At 30.2% G+C, this 25,095-nt stretch overlaps 1 protein-coding gene across 1 annotated transcript in view; it reads left to right on the top strand.

The window, feature by feature from the left end:
- SK (small conductance calcium-activated potassium channel) overlaps positions 1-25,095 on the top strand; it is a 1,178,465-nt gene that overhangs the window by 577,086 nt on the left and 576,284 nt on the right. Inside the window, exon 6 of the mRNA XM_075354908.1 lies at positions 5,668-5,902. Within this exon, the coding sequence (XP_075211023.1) occupies positions 5,668-5,902 (235 nt within the window). The remainder of the gene's footprint in view (positions 1-5,667; positions 5,903-25,095) is intronic.

Genomic DNA, 25,095 nt, shown 5'->3' on the forward strand with positions numbered 1-25,095 from the left:
TGGTATAGAGTTTGTAGAAGATGGTTTTAATAAAAAAAAAGGTCGATGAAAACGATTTGTTAAGCACAACAGAAAAAAATTTACTCTCATAGAATGTCGTTGTATACAAATAAATCAGGAAAATTTCACTGGTCAAAGGATTTTACCTAGAAAATAATGGATTTGGATAAACCTATTTAAAGATTTCTAGAGTGCATAATAATTATTTGTTCAGTTGTCGTTTAGTTGGATTTTCATTTCAACTATCTTAATAATATTTTACTTACATAGCCAACAGAATAAAAATGTGGAAACAAAATATTTCTGCAAGTTAATAACGTTTTACCTTCATCTAATCATGTCGAAAAATCTCGGGAATACAGAAAACGAATACAGTCAAATTGTTTTGTTATTCGATAGAGAATTTACATTTTGTTGCGTCAAAACCAATTTTTTTTTTTTTAAATTTGTTGTATTTTAATTTTTTTAACATTTATTTAAATTTATTGAGTTTGGCAGAGTGCTTTTGATTCTCGTCAGCTACTACAATAGAATCATTAATGTTCTTTTATGTAGTAATTGAACCTGTTCCAACTGGTAAATATTTATTTTTCAGACCTAATATCGCAACCTCAAAATTACTGGACTACGTATTGATAGCATGACCATTAGGCATAAAATCAGGGTGCCAATTATTAAAATATCTACGAAACGTGTCCATATAGTAAACTTATAATAGCCATTATTGTTGTAGAACATTTCAACTGCAAAAGCACGCTGTGTACCGGTTCATTCCTCATGGTAACTAATTGTATAATATCGAGTAAACGTCGTAGCTTAACCTACACTACACTAACAGCAATACCTATTAATTCCTTTTGTAATTTTGTACTGATCTATTTTTATATCATCCGTTTCGGTACATAACCCGGAATTAAAGTTTATGTGAAAAATTCTGTGGCGGCTAATTGGCACATACCACTAAACTGTTCTAAAACAAATAATTTAGGCATAATTTAAACTTAGGTTTCAAATTTGTATGCTCTTACAAGAAATAAAAATCTCAATATTTTTTCACACGAAACGAAAAAGAATGAAATTTTCAAACTTATGATGTTAAATATAATTCAGTCTATTTATTTTACTGGTTGTTCATTTGATTATATATTTATAAAACTTTCAAGTAGGAGTTTGTAATAAACAAAAAGTCATAGAATAAAAATAATTAAATGTTCAAAGTTTTGATTGTTAATGATAGAAAGTTTTTACGTTTTACTTGTCTGGGATGCGTTTACTTAAAGTCATTTTATTATATAGTGATTACGAGTTGTGAATTTGAATATGATATGGATTTATTTTTCGAGTACCGAGATAGAATTCTCGAAATCAGTCATTCAATTGACAAAATGTTATTAATTTTATTTATGAGTTTGTTTAATTTTATTTATGAGGTTGGAAAAATAGAGTTTTTATGAGGAATGAGTAATTGAATTTATTTTTAATTTTATATTTCATTATTTTTTAATGGAAGAACCGTTACTTTATTTTTGTTATTTATCATTTTTTTAAAAATTCGTAATAATGAACTACATAATCAATTTTAATGCGTTTGTTATATAATCGTATGTTCTTTATAAGCAACATATTTATACGTTTCAATATTTTTGTGATTTCTATAAATAAATTTTATTCAGTCTGATTTTTGTACGATGTAATGTTTGCTTGGGCATAATTAGTTAAACAGTTCCAATTGTACGGGGTTTATCCCGAAACAAGTAAATAATAAACAATAATAACTAATAGCATATCCTTCTCTATTTATTTTCATATAATATATTTTCTTATTATCCTTATATTACAAATACCCTACGGTTTAAGTATATATAAATTACGGCTGGTGGTAACAAGTAATGGACACATTTATCTTTTCATCTGTTTCTCAAAATTTATGTAACCCTAACCTATTTTATTTGAGGACATCAATTTAATTTTATTTTTAACACAGCCAATACGGGATGAAATACACTCTGGTGTTACTATAACGGTAGTGAAAAAACAACAATTTCAGAATATCTGTGTTGAAACGGCAATGCAGGTCAAAACTGCTTCGAGGAAAGTTGTACGTTTAGTTCACCATTCGTTGGTGGACATTATTTTTTGAAAGAAATGGAAAATGTACTAAAAACGTAAGAAAAAATAACTTCCGAGACGTGAGTGCAGTAGTAATCTAGTGCTCTTTCGTTATTAATTTAGGGCAGAATTCTAGAGTTATTTAAATATTTTATACTGTGGGTTCGAATCCCAGTCAGCATTGGCATTTTTTTTACACGCTGCATAAATTCATTCCTTATTTTAAAAATGTGTTGTAGCTAGCTCTATAATTGGGAGTTATAGCCTGTAGTTATCAGAAATACTCGTAAATAATAAATAAATGTTACATTTATTAAAAGGTCTCGAAACAGTACTAAAGCAATGAAACTACAAACGAAATTAAAATCTTATGTTTTGATAAAATGAGAAAACGCAGCTATATCAACGAAACGTAGCTGTTCTAATAAAATTGTTAATTGCATGAAAGCACGGCCTTGCACGACACAGCGTAACGGTTGTTTTGAAACTGCTTTATTAAACGGTAGTCTCCGCGCAATCGTTTCAGTTGCAACCGTTGCGTTGCGTTGCGTGAATTCGTCGTTTTATCTCATCTCTTTTACACAAACTGTGATAAATAAAGCAGGGAGTGTTGAGAATTGTGTTAAGCCTGGAGTTTGTCGTCATCTTTGTTTCTAATATAAGTTGTCTATATATATAAAACATAATATAGAGTAATTGTATCTGAGCGCGCGAGTGTGTGGGGGTATGCATGTTTATGGATTTACTGTTAAGGCTAGTATTAAAGGGGGATTATTTTAGTTTATTAAGTACAATGTTACGCGTCACTTCCTGTAAAATGACGGTCTACATTAATTCTTCGCTAATACAGAGGGTCGTTTGTAATTTATTTGCATTTTACCAAAACCAGTTGCTTTTAAAAAGAAAGTGGAGCATGCAAATGAATTAAATCGAATTCTTTGAAATATGTTGTAAGAATATTATAAGATTTAAATTGTTGCGGTAAAATGAAAGATGGGTAGTATTTTTTTGAGTTACAGAAAGTTATAGTACTTTTTAGGGGATTGCAACATTTTCACAATTGCAGCTTATTTGCTTAAACTTTCATTTCTAATCTTTGTTAAAGTGTGAAAAAATATTACAGTATCACTTCGGTTGGCAGTTATTTTTTTTTTTTTTGTACATCTGATAGCCTGCAAAGGTAATTTTATCTTGGTTGGATTGAATCTGAATAATTTAAAGAAAACATAAAAAGTCAAAGGGCAGCAGGATATGTTACGGTCTAAAACACACATATTACATACATATAATGTGTAGCGGTAGGAGTGAAGAAGTAAATCATTTTGACGGTCTACGCTTTTAAGTTGGCAACACTGCAACAACTAACCACCCTGGCTGGCTGGCTCCATCTCCTCTTATCAATCTTCTTTCAACCTCCTACAATCCCTTCCTCTTATCAATCCCTTGCATTTATCCCTCTTACCGTCCAGAAGTTCACTTCCTCACCACCCCTTTGTTTTCAGTCTATTTTTCCGCTCGTCTAAATATCCTACTTTAATCATGTACTTCGTTCGTTCTCTTGATTTCGTTTAAGCTTTCATGTTCAAACTTATACAGAATTTAAAATATAGCTGCACCGAATTTACGACCTACAAATCAAATAAAGCACAACAAAACTAGCAAAGCGTTTACAAAACTAGCAATATCGTGTAAAATTGCAGAAGGAAGAATTTAATGCTTTGTAGAAGTTTGTTGATGTAGTGTCAAAACAGTTCAGCATTCTTCTTTATTAAGTTATTTTCAAATTAAAATCTGTTAAACTTCGTTAAGCAGTTTGAAAAGATGTGTGTGTACAGTAATTTAATCAATTTATCTCGTATTCATCCGTGTAAATATATATGCTTAATCTTTTATACTTATTTTATTTACTATAAATATGAGTAATTTTTCCAGTATTTGATGGAATTTTATAAATAATTTTAGTCTTTTAAGTCATTCATTATTATTATTATTTTTTTTTTAAACTAAAAATTTGTTAATGCACAAAAACTTAATTTTAATTAAATTTATTATTAGCTAAAGTAAAAAAAAATTAGTTGTGAATTCACTGAAAACGTTTTTGATTTATTACTTTTTTGATTTCCTTATATCTTAAACAAAAATTTAATGAAAAAAAAAGTTTACATGGTATATCTACTCAACTATGGTATACTCAAAGTAACTTCTAACAGAAATTAAATTACATTTTCTCAAAAGTAGCTGTTTAATAAATCTATTTTTTTCTCTTTTTTTTACCTCCGGTACGACTGTTAGATATTACTTCATAGGATGAGATGAACGATTTGTAGCGTCTGTGAAAATGCCATGCCTGCCCGGGATTCGAACCCGGGACCTCTATCTATTTGTATAATAAATCTATCTACCTTTATTTATATTTCTAGTTAAAGGTACAATTAATTTCTTTTTATTTTGTCGGCTCAAAACTGGTGTATATTCTAAATCTTAAATAATATTAAGAAAACCGTAAACAAAATTTATACATTTTTTTACATTTCTAAAGGTTGACCAAATGGTTTTGGTAATTTAAATAGTACTTTTATATGCATGTTATTTGTTAGTCGCCTCAAATGCTAACGTTATTAACTACTACATTGAGACTGAGTCGCCAGAAGTTAGTCATGATTCGGACTCTTAATCTTTGGTGTACGCTTTATTCTTACTGGCTTAAAATACCGCTCATGTTCATTCCGTATGTGGAATAAAATTAAAATCTTTGTCTTAATTTCTTTCCTCTCTAAGCGTCTAATTCTGGCCAGCTTGTAAGGACTTTATTTAATTTAAGTTTACCTTGAATAATTTTTTTTTGTACTCGCTACATGTATTCAGATCAGACGCAGGACTATGATACACAATTTCCTTGATTATTAACAAAAATTCAAAATGTTATTGTTTTTATGTTAAATAAATATTTTTACATGTTTTTACATCGGTTTTTTTAGAATTTTTAATAATTACTAACGCCATCACTTTATTTTTCAATTTTTTTAAGTAATTTATTTCTATTAATAATCTATAATTGTATGAATTAAGTTATATATTTATTTTTTTTGTTTTTTTTTTTATTTCAATATACACAACTTTATTCTAAAACAACTATTATGCCAAGATTCATCAGATTATTTATACCGATTAAATGAATCAGACAACTCAAACTTACGTTTCGACAGGTAACTTTTCCTCCAAACTGTAAAGTGCCAAAGAGTGTCCTGTCGGGACTTTTGTGTAGAGTTTTACTATTTCCCAAATGGAAATAAAAATCGATTTTATACATCGCCCAAAGTTGGTTAATAAAAATTAATAAACAATTATTTTGGCAAACCATTTCCTATCTTTGGGAACGATATAGCCGATTTGTTAAACCGTTTAGGCAGACCTCTACTTTAGGATTTATTCAGCAGAATGAATTTATAATTATGCAATTAAATCTTGTTATATTTAACTAAAAATTGTTAAATTTATAATGTTTACAACATTTTTAAATAATAAAGTTATGTTAATTTATATTGTTTTATTTTACAGGTACACGGAGGATAGGGCGATGATATGTAAGGGAGCAAGTTTAGGATCAAGTGGTAATCTAAATGGATCTAGTGGAAAAGGTGGTAAACCCAACGTGGGATACAGGCTGGGGCGACGCAAAGCACTATTCGAAAAGAGGAAAAGAATTAGCGATTATGCACTCGTTATGGGCATGTTTGGTATTATAATAATGGTTATAGAAAATGAGCTCTCCAGCGCCGGCGTTTACACAAAGGTAAAATATCATACATTTTTAATCTTTACTGATAATGTGCAGAGTAAGTCATTGAAATGAACATTATGTGCTTTCTATTTTTAGGATTGGAACGTACTTAGCATAAAGAAAGAAAAGGAACAAAAGCATACATTATGATTTCATTTATGCCAGAGATTATCTACATTATCATAATTATAGTACTTAGAACGAACAAAAATCTACCCATAAGATTACAAAAACTTGTTTCTTCGTCGTAATATTCCTTCTGAATTCATCTTCTTTAGTCTTAATGTGTTTTTTTTTTTAGAATTAAACATAATAGTTTTCCTTTCTCTATTATTCCTTTGAAATATTTTTTCTAAATTAATTCTAGTGGTTAAAAAAATATATATACCATCATAGGTAATCCAATATTATTTGTCTAAAAATATATAGTAAAGGAGAATGACTGTCCACATATTTGTATGTACTGCTTAAACATCAGAAAATGCTAGTCCGGTTTGATGATAATTTTTACCACTAAATTTTTTTGAAGAGGCTTTTATCATGTAGTATTTTGAATTGACGAAGTAGTGAATTTTAAGTGATAGTAAAATTATTCCCGTAAAAAATAGTTATAAAAATATCTAAATTTTTGCTTATTTTTTTTTTTATCAAAATTTGGTAACGGTGAATTATTTTTTTCTCTTTTACATTGGTGTTAAACGTGGTTTTATAAAAATTATAATTACAATTTAATTATTTAACCGTTTTTAGTAGTAGATATATATTTTGAAATATCAATGAAATTTTACCTTGCATAGAAAAGTTTTAAGTTTGGTTGCGGTTTTACAAGATATTAAAAATGAGTACTATTTATAGATAGAATGGAACATTAATTAGCAGTAATTATTATACAAAACAAATTTTATTTATAACAGCGATTAATATTCAACTTTAGATCCGTGAGTACAATACAATCAAGCATACTCATACATACATTTGTTTTTCTGTGAAAAATGAAACGTGGTTTAATAGGTTGTAACTTAACAGTTAAAATAAATCGTTACAATCTAAATTTAGTAAAATTATGATTTTTTTTAAACTATTCGGGTTCTGAAATTTGTATCGAGAATAGATGTTATAGTCTTAACTCAACCGGCTAGTCGCTTGATAAAACCGTCGTCGCAAGTGAACTGTTAAACTGCTGATTTTCAAAGTTGAAGTTTCTGAGGTTTGTATCCCAGTACGGTAAATTACTTTTATAAGATTTGAATACTAGACAGTGGATACTTTTGTACGTTGTTGGTTGGGGTTCAATAAACATCACATCTCAAGAATGGTCAATCTGAGTCTTTACAAGACTACATTTCATTTACATATTACATATATTCTCCTCATCTCATTGGACCCCCTTATTTATTATTCAAAAATTGAACAGTTTGGAACGTGCACATTAGAAATAGAAAACTAAATATTATGGTCTTAAAACGGTTGCTCTATTTTCCTACGTTTTAGGTAACAAGGCTTATAAGAAAAAACTTATAAGATTTTTCAGTGAGAGTTCAAATCGAGACTTCCAAAATTCTTAATAACCTACTAGAAAAAAAGCAGGCCCGCCGCGGGAATGGATTGGGGGACGCCGTCTTCTTCGTTTAGTTCTTGTAGAGTGGACTAAACGAAGAAGGTAGAAGAACGAAACGAAGAGAGCACAGGGAGCGTGCGGCTGCGCGCAGCCGACTCTCTCCCGCTCCATGTGCTCTCTTAGTCTTTCTTTCCCACTGTCCGTAGTTACATACTTTTAAATAACTCATTAATAAAGGATAAAGTGAATAAAAAGAAGTTGAAGCAATCACTACGGTATTTTTAAGTTGTAACTACTTTTGATGTGAATAAATTGAAGATACAACTACTTAATTGTAGTTACAACTTCATTATTTCGGAGTCTGATGTAGGGTACACTTTACTTTTTCAATAGTCTTTGACATGAAAATACTTCTTAACACTTTGGTGAAAATTGGATTTTTTTTACACCCAGTATTAATAAAAACGTTTTTCCCAATGTTTAAGTTGAACTTAGTTTTTCCCTTTTTTTATCCGTTTTCTTTTTTTATTTTGTTTCTCAAGTTTTGTACAAAGGAAGAGTTAGGAGAATTTTTAGTTTTTGTCCTCTTCTGTTAAAATAAAATACATCCTAAAACCTTTTCCCTTTATCAAAGAAGTAAATAAATTAAATAAAAAAATTTTAACCCATTGGTGCATATGCGCATGCGGTCCGCTTCCACTGTAAAGTGGTTAACTTATCATCGCAAATTAGCTGATTTTGAAGTCGGGAGTTCTATGGTTCAAATCTTAGTAAAGCCAGTTACTTTTATACAGATTTGAATACTAGATCATGGATACCGGTATTCTTTGGTGGTTGAGTTTCAATTAACCACATACCTCAGGAATGGTCGATCTGAGACTGTACGAGACTACACTTCATTTACATGAATATGTAACTTCATTTTTTCATTTTTCATGAAGATGTAACTACGGGTAGTTGTAAACATAGTGCAGCAGTAACAACCATTAATGTTGCAACTTGTTCGGTGTCCCCTCTGCCTCCTACCTCGCACTACCACTCACTTCATGTCAATCTTTGCTCACTGTGCAGCCTTAGCTCATAAGAGGAGCTCTATTGTTCTAGAACGTTCATCTTATTTTAAACTATCCTTTTTTTAAGTCTGATGAAGAGCAGACTAATTTTATGTTAGTCGTAGCCACGGCGATGTTTCTGACAGATCGTGATAGGAAAAATTACATCCCAAGAAAAGCCATAAAAATTAGTAGGTGTTAGGAGCTATTAATGTTTGAAAATGAAAATGCAGATTTTCTAGCAAAAGAATTTTACCCGAATCTCTAGGAGGTGCTCTATCGTCCAGGAAAAATAATGGAAATTTTTTTAAGATTTCTTGACCTAAGTTTTCAGAGTGGGATTGCACTGGACTTCAATGTCCGTCGTTGTACTGTGTGTAAAACGATTAACTTTGTTATAGACAAAATTATTGATGAAGCAAATAACTGAAGACAATTCCCTCAGACAGCGAGAAATAAATGAGGCGAAGTTGCTATGGCAGATATGTTTTCTTATACCGATATCCTGACCCGGTAGGGGAAGTCATCCTCAGCCACCCCAACCGTTCTGAGCCCTTATGGTTTTTACCGGAGCTCATCTTCGAAACCTTAGTTTCTGACATATTCCAGTCCGCTTCGGCCAGGATGCCTCCGATGCGAATGCCACGACAGACATTCCCATCGGTGTACTACTATTTAATGAACTCAAAACGAAAAACATCGCACCGAGTCTTAAACAAGACTGAAATGACCTAATTACTCAAAGGAATTGAACTACCTACCCGTAGAAGGTAAAAGTGAGTTCAACACACAACACGAAACATTGAAATATTACACGGAACAATAACAACACAGTAACATTGAAACAACACAAAAGACAAGAACAAAAAACATAATTTATAAAATAAAACATCTATATGCGACAGTAAAAGGAGCATTAGATTGTACCCATATAGAAATAAAGAAAATATAGCGATACGAGAACGGATATATTAACAATAAAGGGTATGACAGCCTTAATAAACAAGTTCCTTGTAATGCGTATGAAGTATTTACTAGTGTCAGCGCGAGTAGCCTGGAGGTGTTCATGATGCAAGGATATGGCGGCGAAGCCCGGTTAGATCCGTTATCTCGCAAAATAACGGTTCAGAGTGCTTCCTGGTGGGTGGGGGGGACTTCAAATACGGGATTTCATCCTGGCTAATAACGTCGTTCAACCTCCTCGCAACGCGGAACAGGAAAATTTTTATCATCTACACGCCAAAGAAAGAGTCATAATAGAATAATTTCTATGGGCAAATCAAGCAACGCTTTCCAGTAATGACGAATTACCTTTGAGAATCTTTTGAGAAACTACTTAAAGTTGTTGTTTGTCGTACTGTATTATATAATGCAGCAAAACGGTTGAATGACAGATTTGATTTTGAAAATAACAGCAGTAGAAGACGATGACGAAAACGGTAAATATAATAAACTGCAAAATGAAAATGAAGGAACAAAAATTCGATTCAAGGCGGTTGGGTTACTTTTCTCAATATCTTGTTTTGTGATTTTTGGATCACTTTAATACTTCTGTCACAATTCATCCATTAGAATTGAATCCCATACGTCCATATCGGTTTCAAGAAGGTCTTATACAAAAAGATCTTATTACAGAAATGTAAATGAGAACGCCTACGTATTATTTGAAACATGCTTGAATTTTTCAGTATTTTATTTAAACGTAATGCTTATGTTTCTTTCCAGAAAATTGAAATAGTAGCTATTTTTATTATCAAATAAAACTACGAATATTATGTTATAAAAAAGTTGTAGATATGGGTATAAGAAAAACTTGGTTTGTCAAATTAGAAAATACCATTATTTTTTTTTCTTACAATCATATTCGGCATTAATTCCAAATGTATAAGTAAAATACAACGAGAGAATTTGATAACAGACAAATAAAATTACTTTTAAAAAAAAGTATCGCTACCCACAGTAGCACAGTAGTACCCACAGTAGTATCGCTATCCCGTTTATTATTGCTTGTTAAGCAATAATAAACGGGATTAAAAGTCAACAAAATAAAAATAATTATTCATTCCGTCTACTCCTGCTTGATTAATCTTAAGAATCTAGGTCGACAGTTAATCGGTTAGAATTTCGATTTAATTTATCTTAAATACGTAGAATGTTAATCGTATAATAAAATTCATCGTTTATACGTACAATATATAAATATACGAATAATGTTGCATTTACTGCATTAAAAATTTGTCAGTACCTTGTCTTAATAGTTGTAATTGAAATAAACTTTGTATTTTAGAAACGGAAACTGATTTTGAAGAATAATAAATTTCTATACACTTTACAAAATTGATTTTAAGAAAGATTTATGAATTTTGAATTTCAGATAAGGTTATCTTTTTAGACGTGAAAATCAAGGAAATAGTGTTTTATGTTTTACTTATCGTGTCAACATGCAGATTCCAAAATTTCTTATATGTTTTTTTGTATATCAGCTGATGTTATATACAAAATTCTTCTTTTTATTTTTTCCGCACTATTTATCACAATGATGCATGCTAAAATTTTTAAATTCTTTTATCTCATCTAATTTTTTGTTTCCGTAGGACAAAAATTTGTTTTCGGTTTCTCTTGAACCAAATTATAAGTAAATATTATGTTAAAATGATTATTCCCCTCCACCAACGAGAAAATCAGTAAATATTTGTAATAACAGGTAAACATTCTTTTTAATAAACATATTTATAGTAACAACTTAGATTCAATAAACACTCATTATGTTAACACTAATCATCACTGGGTTTTAGATCTTGTCCCATCTATGGACGACATATATTCAACGCATTCAGTTCGTAAGCGATGCTTTTATCAAATAGAAGATCCTCATTTACATATCAACACAGGTAGATTAACGAACGAATGAAAAATTAAACACAGACGTAAATATAAGACTGAGAAAATAAGCTAATATAGGTAAATACAGAGCAAGAATATGATAAAGAGAAATATCATTAAAACAACAATAAATATGTAGCAAAAATAGCAAAAAATGGAAATGAAAAATACCAACAGAAACAGGTAAATGCACGAGGTAACGAAAAAATGAAAATATAGTATCTTCAATGACCATCACTAAGGTTCAGTACATAAATTCTTTTCAATCGTCTAATGTCATCACCGTTCTGTACCAGGTTCAAAGCAAGTGGATTTACTTGTCTATATAGCCTAACCATGGATTTAGAAATGAAACGGTCAGTCTCATCCCGAAAATACGGGATCCCGAGGTAATCATGTATTTCAGAATTCCTGAGGAACCAAGGTGGTTGGGTCATATATCGTTGGGTTGCATATTTCTTCGCAATTTTTTTATATAGTTAATTTATAAAATAATAACAAATATCAAGATTTTTTAAAAATAACCTTGATATTATTCCGGTCATATTGATTCGTATTCGTCTGTATACAGTGATAATCAGTGGTATCAGTATTAGCTCTGCAATGCTTCAGAATTTTATAGTTTCATTGGTTCACTTCGTATACCGGAAAAATTTTCACCGATATGTTGTGTAATTACTTTCCCGTCTAGATAACTCTATAGCAGAGCTATAGCTCTAGAAAGGAAAGTATGGTAATCGGTACAATTTGGCCATATGCGGTTTCCACCGGATCTTGCCGTTTTTTTTAATTTCCTATAGGCATTCTTTTTTGGTATGATTATACTTGTAGCTTTCACTTCGAGGATTGCTGGGCAACAATGTATTGTAATTAATTAGAACCCTACAGCATGATGTTAGTCGAAGACAGTATGGAGTATTGATTAGTATTGATTAATATTAAATTAAATCTCACTGTTTCAACCGGTTTGAAATATCAAACTCTCTTACGAAAAGACGAGCGCTAACCATTTAAGTCACTCAACACAGAGTTCAAAATAGTCAGTAGATATTAACTTTTACCCTTAAAGTCTGTGGATGAATGACGCTCTTTCAAGAAGCTTGAGACTGTTTTTGAATGGAGCTTTAACTTTTGTAAGAATAGCAATTTTTGTTGCTCTAAATGTTACAACAAACCAAGAGAAAGGAGCTAGGTAAAAATAACCATATCTTAAATGAAAAGATTTTTCAAACAATGAAATTTGATTTGTATTTTCTCTACAAAATTTAAGAAATATCTTAATAATTTATATGTTTATTTTTACAGTAATGGGGCTGGATAAAATATTTAATATTTATGAACAAATGAGATTTAAACAATCATATTGATCTTGCTTTTTAAATTACATCTAATTGAAATGTGCTTATTTAAATAGTTCTAGATAAGCATTTCTTAACAATAACTTTTATTGATGTAACAGTAAATTAAACCATAACTTTAATGGTTTAACAGTAATATCTCATTATAATTACTGGAGTTCACTCCTAAATGATCTACCGCGGTACAATCGTAGAAAATCTAATATGTTAACTTAATAACACGATTTGATACAACACGCAGTGCTATAAATCATAAGGGAAACTGTTGGTCACTTACTACCGTGTAAATTGGTGTAAGTTGGTCACTTACTACAGCTTGAAATTTAAAATATGACTAACTTTTTAATTTAATGGTTTGTTTCCGATAATTACTTAAAATATATAGTTTGCTAAACGTATTCTACAAAGTTTAAAAAAGTATCCATTGTATGGGAAATAACATTTATAGAACTGCCGAATAAATATTAATTTAATTTGTGATTCCCTTTCTAGGAATTACGTTTTTATTCTTTTTATTTCAGGAAATCCCTTTGCATATAGAAATAAATTATAAAAAATAATATTACCTCTTTAAATACAAAATTTCTGTAAATTAATAAATATTATACTAGTCAATGCTGCTTTAAATTTCAGTTTTTGAAAACACTATCAATTTAAAAAAAAGTTACAGATCGACTTTATTTGTCGCGACTTCAAAAATTCAACGTAAAATTTATTGAATGCAAAATATTTTTTTGAATATTTAATGCGTGTCTTCAAGTCAATGCATTTACTTAAATTTTTTACTTCCCTGTACGAAGTAAAGGAAGTATTGTGATCGCGTAAAATTTCTGTTTTCAGATTTCAACGGAAATATCCATTTTGGTTAGTTTCGGCGTGAGGTCTGCACGTGCGTATATGCATACACATATGCATCTAGCCTAACTCAAAAACAGTTAGCCGTAAGATGTTAAAATGTTGGATTTAGGACTGTTGTAACATCTAGTTGTGCAGCTCCTCTTTTGAGTGCAGTCGACTGAACCAAAAGTGGCCAAAAAGCCCAAAATTCAAAAATATTTGGATTTTGGACTTTTTCTTACCCGCAATAATAAGTCCTCATTGAGAGCTGTTCAACGATGTAACATAAGTGGTACTTATTTTCATAAGTTTCAGAGTTATGGCCAAATAAACTTTCAATTAATGAAATATATAGATCTTAGGGTAAGGCGCATCGATTCGAATCAGACTTGATCTCCTTTTTTTTAACTATTTTTTTAATTTAAATATATTGATTTATTAATGATTGTTGACCTCTCATTGTAAAAAAGTTTTTAAGATGAATAAATAATTCAGTAATAACAAAAAAACAATGAAAAACTATCAGAAGTTTTTAATGAAATAAAATTTTATGTACTTTTCATTTTTAAAAAAAAGTGTAAATATAATTTAATAAGCGTAAAGGAAGTCATATGTTGTACACATCAGCTTTTTTTAACTTTATAGAAAAATAATATCTGTAAGAAAGTAGCCGTGTAACAAGAATAACAGAATGACGTCCCTCAGTTATATTGTACATTATTACGATACAGCATACCGTACCAAATAATGATGAGGAAGAAATACAAATAAAATATCATTAAACCATTTATTTTGGCTTGTAATATTTGTTTTTTTTTTTTAAATAATCTTCCATTTACGTATATTATATGAAAGTAAATTATCATAGAAAATAAATATTTTTCCAATAAAATTACTGAAGATGTTGTATCACTCCTTGATAAATTCGGAGATTAATGTATGGTGTAAACTCGTTGGGAAATTATATATTTTTCTAATATAAAGCCATTATTGGTATCACTAAAACATGTAATTAGATTGATTTCATATAAAGGTAGATTACTAATCTTTTCCACTTTTTAAAAAACTTAGCATTTTGTTCTTAAGACATTTGTATGTTTTTAGACTCCTAAAAATTTTTCATAATAGGTATAATATGTGTAGAATAATGTATACGTGTCAGAAGTAGTTTTAGCAGGAATAATAAATTTGTGTTTCGTTTGCCAAAATTGAAACTGTACAAAGAGAATTTTGTTAATTTGTGGCAAATAGGAAAAAAAAATTTCAGTGGTTTTATAGATTGTCAAAACTTTTTCAGTGAAGGCTATTTTTTGTATTAATTCATATATTTAAACTTTATTGTAAATGTAATGTATATAAAATTAATTTCGGCTTTATTTGATGATTGTATTTCTTTATTTTCTACTTAATTTTACCTAGATTATTTTACAAAATATTAACTTCAGTAGTATTTTTTATGCGGTGGATTTAATCTAATTAACCGTTCCTGAAGGATAAAGTCTTTTTTTTAAACATCGTTATCTGAAATAAAAATAATGTTCACTAACTAATAATGCATCTTAATTAATTTTGTACGGGAAGAACCTACGCCGCTAGAGGTTTCCTTTGAGCTTTACAATTTTTCATCATCAATCCTCAATCTGTCGGGTAAATATTTCTTATTTTTTTCTTTTATTCATCGTGTTCATTCTGTATCCTCTGACACAAAAGAAAAATATATTTTCTCATATTTAAAAAAAAAATTAATCTTTCCTTTTTGGCTACCTTGATTTTAACAAGCATTCTGTCATGTTATGAAATTTTAAACAAAACGTGGAATGTCCAAAACGTATTTTAATTCACTCGTATTTTTTTAAAAATAATTTAAACTATCTTAATAATATTTACTTTTAGCTTTCGGTTTATTGTAACTTTTTATCATAATATACTAAGAGTTTGAATGCCTTTTTATTTTTGTTTTATAATTCCTCTTGCTTAATTAAGAAAATATTTTATTTTAATTAGTTTCAATTTAATTATATGGTTAATTCTACTAAAAACTACTTTCCTCTATGTAAGATTTTATTTTAACATTTTAATTATAAATTAATTAAACGTAGTAATGTCATATTTGGATACAATAATACTTTCTGTTTTGTTGATAATTTATTGGTATAAGTTGATAGGCATTTATACTGAAAAAAGAATCAGTAAATAAACTAATAAGTTGGGACATATTTAAAATTACGTTTTACAAAAGATATATTGATCGATGGTAGAATGGTATTGTCTAAAACCTGCTTGATATGGTGATATCAAGTTTTCTATTTCCAAAACCCAAACGAGTCGATTATTAATCATTTTTTCGAGTATTTTTTCCATAGCGCACGTCAAGGAAATGGGACGTTAGCTATTGGGATGTGTTAAATTTTTATTTTTCTTTGGTACTGGAACAACATGAGCTTTTTTCCACTGCTGCGCGTACATTCCATCCCGCCATATTTGATTATACAGTTCTAATAATCTGCGTTTTGCAGTGGTATTCAGCTGCCTGATCATATTATTATGGATTTCATCCGGACCAGCAGCTGTGTTGCCTGCTTTCTCCAACGCTTTCCTGAATTCTTCCATTTTAAATGGTACATTATATGAGTAATTATACTCAGTTCTGAAGTTTAGTAGACCTTCAAATTGGACGCTTCATTCTAATGGCGACCGCTTGTAGATTTGTATTTAGATCAACAGCTTCGGTGGTAGCTCTGGTCGATGTTAGTATGGCTACTCCACCACTAACTCTAACATTTGGCGGTTGATCTCGCCGAAATATATCATATCCTTTAAATTTAAAATTTTCATTTCGGCTGAATTGTGTTTCTTGCAGACATATACAAATCGGGTCTACATCATGTACCAAGCGTTGGAGCTCATGGATGTTTGAAAAACATCCATTGATGTTCCATTGTACTATCGACTCGCTGATTTTAAATTAAATTATTGCCTGGTTTTTCCCTTCGGCCATCCTTTTTTCCTTTTCTTCTCCATGCTGCGAACAGCCTCGTGTTTGCGGAGAATGTCGTCGCCCGTGTAGCTTCCGGTCTCCGAATCGGAGACCAACGAAGCCGCCGATGACGACGGACATGGGTCGGCGCCAGTTTCAGGCGCCGATTGGGAAGCGGCAACCAGGCCGACCCCCGACACGGGAGTAGCACCGGTCACCGCCTGCAGGGTTTTAACTTTCTGCACAGCTACCTCGTCTTTGTAGACAGGACAATTCCTGGATATACATGAATGCTGTCCTTTACAATTGATCCATGTAGGAGGCTCTTTACACGGCTCTCCCTCATGCACCTCATCGCTGCACACGCATATTTCCGGTCTCTCACATCTTACAGCGGTATGACCAAAACGTTGACATTTGAAGCATCTCATTGGCTGTGGGACAAATGCCCGCACATTCAATAGATGTATTCCCGCTCTAACTTTCTCCGGCAAAGTAGGCCGGTTAAATGTGAGAACATGAGATGCTGAAGGAAGGACCTCGCCATTCCATCTCATGTTCAATCGGCGACACTCTATTACTCCTTGTGCTGCTAATTCTTCAACAATTACTTGTTCTGAACAGTTTAAGAGATCCCGACAAACCACAACACCCCTTGAGGTGCTGAGTGTACCATGGGGATCAACACGTACAGCCAATTCTCCTATTTTTTTCAGCCCTAGGATCTTCTGAGACTGTGTATCATTTACAGTCTCTACATGAAGTCCCGTGAACGTTTTTCTGATTTCCTTAACAGGGCCTCCAGCACAATTATTTATTTCTCGAGCGATGAGGAAGGGACTCACCCTCGAGAAATTACCGTCTTCCTTTGTAATTATTAAATATTTCGGCTTCGGAACGTTGCTCTTGAAGAAAGCTTTTTGCAAGCTTTTCCTAGCCTCAACTTCAATTTTCCTTGATTCCGCGCTCTTTCTCCGTTTTGCCTCAGTAGAAACGGCCAGTTCTAGATGAGGGTGTTTACGTGAACCCTCTGCCACGTTTGGTTGTTCAACTTGCATGTTAGAACGACCCCTTCTGTAGTAAGGCTAGCCGCCGGGGTACACCTCCACTCCAGGGCTAAAAACCCTGGAGGTCCGTTCCGGTACTCCAGTGGAACCGGCATATGTCTTGGCAGAGAGCGGATGCGCAGTCTCTGCACTGACTCCAGGCAAGACACACTGAGGTTTTCAGGGCTCCCATGCCCCGAAAAACATGGGCACCTTAACTACATGCTTGCCATCGCGGGGGTATGTGGACAGCGAAAGGCCTCTGTTACATCTGCAAATAACTTTGACCGTAACCGCCATATCGCCAGCTCTAATGGTGGTATGAATCCATGTCCTTAATCGTTAGAAAAAGTCATACCTGCAGGTGAACGCGAAACCCAGTCCTTAAAATGGGCCTGTAGATGTAATTCGGCCGAAAATGAACAATAGCGAGAACAATACTCGGAGCCCCGTTAGCCAGCTATATGTAATGTACGTAAGCTGCTGCCGCCCTGGACGTGGAACGTAGATGTTGTGTTCCGGACGTGGGGATTACCTACCTCAGGGCAACGTTAATATTTTATTAATATTTAATAACAATATAATCAGAACTAATCTTTTTTTATTATAAAAGTTAACTCCAGTTTTATTATTAATGTACTAATATATACGTATTATAATAAAAAAACCTAAAGTTTGGTCATATTTATACCCAGGTAAATAAGAATAAAAGTAAAAAAAATTTTTATAAGGGCAGATTTCCGATTTATTTACCCTTGAAAACGAACTCAAAATCCAATTTTTGATCCTAACCCCGGTTCTTGCAAAGTGATTGATTTGAAGAACAATAAGGCGGTGGACGTTATGTTTACATCACACCACTTACTTTCTTCGAAGTTGGTTTAGATGTACGTCCGGTAGAGCGGACGTAAAGATCTTATTCACACATATGTATATAAAGATAGCAGAATCATGTTCAGGAGACTACAAAAAAGCGTTGGACTCCCTTCCCTATTTAACCTCTTATAAAATCTGACCGGGCTCAGTAGCGATTTCAACAAATTCATATGAAACCCGCTAGAAAAATAATTTTTATTGTTTCATTGTTTAAGTATTTTAAGTTACTCGGTTAAAATATCAAAACTTAATCGAGAAAATATTTCTAATTGTATATAATTAAACATTTAGTGTATATTATCGTTTATTTAAATATTACCTAAAACACGATCATAAAATTTTTCCGTATTCTTCACCAGTTCTTCACAGGCTTTTTATAGAATAGTTGATAAGCATCAAACCAGTCCTATCTTTTAAAATAATTTATTCTTAAGTAAATAAAGGAGACAAAATTCAGTATTTTTTTTACTGTAACTCAGTTTCCTGTGAACCGATTCGCTTGAAAATTAATAGGCTCCCTTGGCTCCGTAATATTTTTACATCACCCCACAATGTATCTTTATAATCGGATAAGAATTACGTCCAGTAAAGCGGACGAATAAATTTTATACATATACACATATATATTTTACGTACATATGTATATAAACCTGACCGGGAGCAGAAGCTATTTTCAAATTCTTTGAAAATCCGCTAAAATATGCAAATACTGAAAGATAATTTTACGCTTATATTTAAAATGAATGCTCTAAAATCGTAAGACACTAAAAACATTAATAAAAATACGAATGAAAAAGATTTTATTGCAAGATGGATTTTTTTTCGAGATGGTCTACCTGAACAGTGAATAGCAGGGGTAAAACTTCCATTATTATTTGTTCAGTATTTATTATTTATAAAAAGAAAGAATTGGTTGTTTTATATAGGTATTTAATCATAAAGTTCATAACTAAACAATATAAACCTATTCATAAAATCATTTATAAACTAATTTGATAAATCTTAATATTAATTTTGATAATATTACTTAATATAATATTAACATTAATACATTTTATATTATATATAATATATATATAATAAATAATAAAGTAAATAATTTACTTAATAATAATAAAGTTTAGTTAATAATAATAATAAAGTTATTTATTTAATAATAAAGTAAATAATAAATTAAATAATTTAATTATAATTATAAACAATAATGTATAACATAATATTATTAATATTATAATATATATATAAAATAATTTTATTAATACGTATTAACATTTAAAAATTCCAAACGTGATTCAGTATTTTTCTTCGTAACGAGTCGCTTATCCTAGTATAACACTATATTGGCAGTGCGGTTGTCATAATTAATAAATTTAAGAGTTTATTATAATGGCTCTTCCAGATTATGAAATATTACAAAATATTTGGTGCACAGTTTTGGTAAAATATGTTAGTTGGTTTTTTGAAGTAGATAATTACTTAAATTCTTGTGGAGGAATTTTCAGTTGCTTTTCATTATTTTTTTTAATAGTTTATTTTAATTTTCTTTTTTTGTTTCGTCTTCACCTTTCTAAACACTTTGAACAATATAAATCAAATTTTGTGTGTATTCTCACTTTCAAAATAAGCAAGAATTTCTACAAGACATTGAAAAGGCGTTTGCAATGTCTGCAGAAGCTAGATATGACTCATTATTAATTATATTCTCCTGTTTAGAATGCGAAAATTTCATTCATTTTTATCGGTGTTTGAAATTTCCTCATACTTTTTTCTTTAACAAAAAATTTAACTTTTTGCGTGCAATAACATTATAATAGTAATCTTCTCATTAAAACTTTTTGCGTAGAACTCGGAGATTTCACATAATATAATAATCTCTATACAACTTTGTTAGACCTCCCTGTTCTCTTTTTTTTTAAATTGGAATTACGAGAGTTCATTTTTTTTTATACCTTTAATTTCACCTAATATTCTATGAAAAGAATCAGGAGTTTGAAATGAAAAAGTAACTGTCCACAAAGAGAAATGTTCAGAATTAATACCATCCAGACGGCAAATGTTTTGTTTCTTGAAAGAAAAAGATAGTTTCAATTTAATGTAAAGTAAAATGATCTACTGTCGTATTTTTAATAGCTACTTACCTCTCCCTCAGTAAGTTACTACAGCTCCAGCATAACTTCTAAATCATTTATTGAAGTATCTTCTTTCAATAAATTAATATAAGTTTACTTTATCCTTCTCTCTGAAACTATTCTTCTCGTATATTTAAAAGCTAAACGTTTTTTCCATGTAACTTCAGTATGTTAATAAAACTTTCGAACAACTTTATTTTTCAATTTCTCCCCATTGTATAAAATTTCTTATTATTTGTCTGATTTTGTCAGCATGCATTTAAAGTAAACCTTATTTTTTATTTGTATTTTTTCATTTACTGTTAGTTCTGTTTCTGTATTCCGCTTTTTTATTTTTTACCCTTTTTTTAATGATTCTCTTTCCTAATGATTTTTTCATTTCTTTCCGGTAAGCTGTCTTAGTGCTTCGCAATTCTTCATTAAAATCGCCTTCACGTTTTGATAAAAGTTCAAGGTATTAACTGTACCAATAAGTTCTCCCAATTCCCTGTCGTTTAAAAACTTTGCTTCAATTCTAAATCATTTTGCTGAGCTTTCCGGAGTGATAGTAATAACAAAAAATAAAGAGTATTACTACTTGTCAATTGTTTTTCTGTTATGTTATTTTATATAGTAGGAAATATCGAAGTAAAATCTGTGTTTTATTATTAATTCAGATTTTTAACGGGGTTTTCCCTTAAATAATAAATTCATATTTTTTTAAATATGAGAAATTAAATTTCTTAATTATTTTATCAATCGTTATTTTTATGAATGAACTCATAATTTTATCATTATAATTGTTCTGATTGACCTTAAATGAACACATTTGTATAACACAGTACATTTTGATTCTACATAACATAGCGTGATATATGACAAAAGTACATAAAGTTAGACTTGTCAAGCTCTACGGTATGTTATTGAAATTGTGAACATATTGTCACTGTGTGAGTAAGTATATATATATATATATATATATATATTTATATATATTGTAGACTTTGACAAATGGATCGTGTGTGATAGTGACAGTAAGAGAGTGAAAGAGCAGAATGAGATAAAGCGTGGAAGAAATATAGAGGAAACAGAGACAGATAGATGGACAGAACGAACGATAAAGCTGTAGAGAAACAAATGAGATTCCGATGGTGATATGGCGCCGATCCAATTTATGGAAACGACCAACAAAATCGCAACTGCCTAATGTTCGATTACTAGGTTGTACTCGCACAAATGACTGGAAACATGTTCATTATGTTTGTAAATATTATCCTGTTGCACATTAGATATTTAATTTTGGCAAAAAATGATTTATACAGTAATACAGTTAAATTTTTAAATATGAGATTGTATTAACTTCATAAATGTTGAAAAACATTTACTTTATTCTAAATGTTTTGTTAAATTAATAAAAATCTAACGATAATTGTGTTGGTTTTATGGAATAATGTTGCAGAAAGCTAATCATTTTATTTAGGTTTTAAATATTTATTAATAAGTGATTTATTACTTATTTTACTTAAAAATGTATATTGTTATATGTAAATATCATTTTGAGAATTTTACGTATGCTGCTATGTTATCTTCAATCAAAATTTTGCTTTTATTGTAAAATTCACTACACGTGAATTCAGATGCCTAAGTGTATATGGGAAGTTCATGTATTGGTCTCTCAGGTAAAATCCATTTTATAACTTCATCTGGGGAGACGTTTCAGTATATTATTTTCTTCGTGACCTAATTATACTTTTTTTGGTTAATGAAGAAAAGAAAAGAAATTTTTTTTTTTTTTATAGCTGTAAATTTCTGAAATAAATTTTGTAACATTAAAATAACTAAGTTCAAACGAGATTATTTTTATAATTCGTTTAAATAACCAAAAATAATATCGTTTGTATTTATTTAATTAATAACGAGGCAATTGTGACTTTTTCAACCTTTTACCATATAAAATATTCCAGATCCATAATTTAAATTAAAAATATCAGGTTAACATAAATTAAATATCGACTATTGCCTATTGTTTATGGACTTTTATGAAAAAATCTGGTGTGGATATCACATGACTTCCTTGTACGCTTATTAAGTTATACACATTTTTTGCTGTACTTCATTTGAAAGTGAGATAAACCCTCCAATTCTTTAATAAAGTAGTCAGTTACACAATTGCTAAAATGTTAGTTTTTGTTAACATCAAATATTTATACAATTATTCAAGAATCTTACCTCTAATATTAGGATACAGTATAAGTCCTTTTATTACTCTTTAAATAAATTAACTGTTATAACTATCTAATACTACGTATTTTAGATTATTATGATGTAACTATCAATTAAATAATAACAAAAACGAAACCGGAGAAGGTTTCTAAATTTTATAGCGGTATTTATTATCAAGTAGACCGAAACAAATATATAAATAAATAAAAATATGTATTTATACAGTATAAACGGAGAACCAAGTAAATAAATGTTACCTATTCACGCATATCATATTTCATCATATATATACATATATATATGTGTCAAATCTGGAAAAGGTTACTAAATCTATAGTTTACATTTTCAACATGGTTTTTAAATTTAAATTCAAATGTCAACGGTAATTAATAAAATAATTTTCAACAATCACTTTAAATTGAATACAATTCAAAAATGTACAGTTATTACCAACATAACACTGTATTTTACTGATCTGTCAAATCCTACCCTTCTAAAGGGCATTTGTGTGTGTGTGTCAGTCTGTGTGTGCGATCCCCTTAGCTGAGAACACACTTAGATGATTGAACATACCGCACGTCAAAAAAACGTAAATTTTTTTCTTAAATGTTTATAAACAATAAATAACAACAGTAATAATAATTATAAAAAAAAAATTAGTAAATTTTTCTACCGTAATTCATTCATTCAATATTGTAGCAGATCTTTAAACACAATTATTTTCGATAAAAATAAATCAATACTAAAAATAGTATTGACTAAACATTTAGAAATCATTGATATTGATATGTCGAAGGATAGTTTCGCATTCCGAGACGACGCCCGCCAGGGCAACCCTCCCGGAGGGTCTAGCTGCGGAGGCGTGCCGCAGGCACATCTGCAGCTAGAAATAAATATACAATTTTTTTAAATAAATATATAATTTTTAGAAGATTTTGCTAAGAAAATCCAAAAATAATGCGATTCTAAATTATAACTTTCAATCAATATTAAATAATCAGATATAATACATGGTTATTACCAACATAACATTCAGTTATTCTAAATCTTGATTGGAATCAAAAAGGGAGGTGCAAAACTAGATGTTACAGCAGTCCTAAACACAAAATTTGAATATTATACGGCTAATCGTTTTTGAGATTGTGTAAAGGTAAAGCAAGATAGATTTTGGAAATAAAATTATTGTCAGATACTAAGATCATGATTCAAACAACAATGTTTGAATTAAAATGAAGAGTACCTAAAACTCTATTTCAGTGATAAATTCTGATTTTTTTTGTATTGTTCTTATTGAATTATTAATTTATCAATATATTTAAATTAAAAAAAAAGGTTAAAAAAATATATGTATATGATATCGGATTCGAACCGATTGCCTTCTCATTGTAAGATCCAAATATTTCTTTAAATAAAATTCTATTTAACTATAACTTTGGAATAAATGAAAATAAGTACCACTTATGAGAAGCTCTCTACAAGGGCTTATTACTGCAGTTAAGAAAAGATTCCAAAAACCAAATATTTCAAAATTGAAACCCTGCTTTATTTAGACGTCTGACTGTATTCACATTTTTGGCCCAGTCTATTGCAATCAAAAAGGGAGGTGAACATTTAGATGTTACAATAGTCCTAAATACAAAATTTCAACATTCTACGGCTAATCGTTTTTGAGTTATGCGTGATAAATACGTACGTACACGTCACGCCGAAACTATTCAAAACGGATTCAGGGATGGTCAAAATGGATATTTCCGTTGAAATCTGAAAACCATTTTTCGCGATCACAATACTTCCTTTACTTGGTACAAGGAAGTAACTGCATGTTGTTTTTACCTAATTTTAACAAATGTAAAAAATTGTACAACTTTATTCTTACCTACTTTATTCGAAAAATAATCCCATATCTAAACAACGATAATTTAAAATTCTAATAAAACAAAATCAGAATTATAGAATAAAGAATATTGAATTCCAATGTAATCATTATCAGATAACTTCTGATTTTTGTTTGCGTGTCAGTGTTAAAGAATCATGTTCACCTTATGTCATAACAAATGTGTCTATAAAATTTTAAAATAGTATACTCAGTGTCGAAACCATTATATTTTCTACAGTGGCTATACCTAACATGGGCATTTGCTATGTTCTTATTACCTATTACGCAATTTTTTTTATTTTTTAAGTGATTCTTTTTTTATCAATTTTTACACTTTTCTTTAGTCATCACTCCAAATTTATTAATTCTTGTACATTTAAATACTTTAGTAAAACTGTTTATATCGATAAA

The sequence above is a fragment of the Lycorma delicatula genome, chromosome 1, assembly GCF_047948215.1.
Source record: "Lycorma delicatula isolate Av1 chromosome 1, ASM4794821v1, whole genome shotgun sequence".
Classification (NCBI taxonomy): Eukaryota; Metazoa; Arthropoda; class Insecta; order Hemiptera; family Fulgoridae; genus Lycorma; species Lycorma delicatula.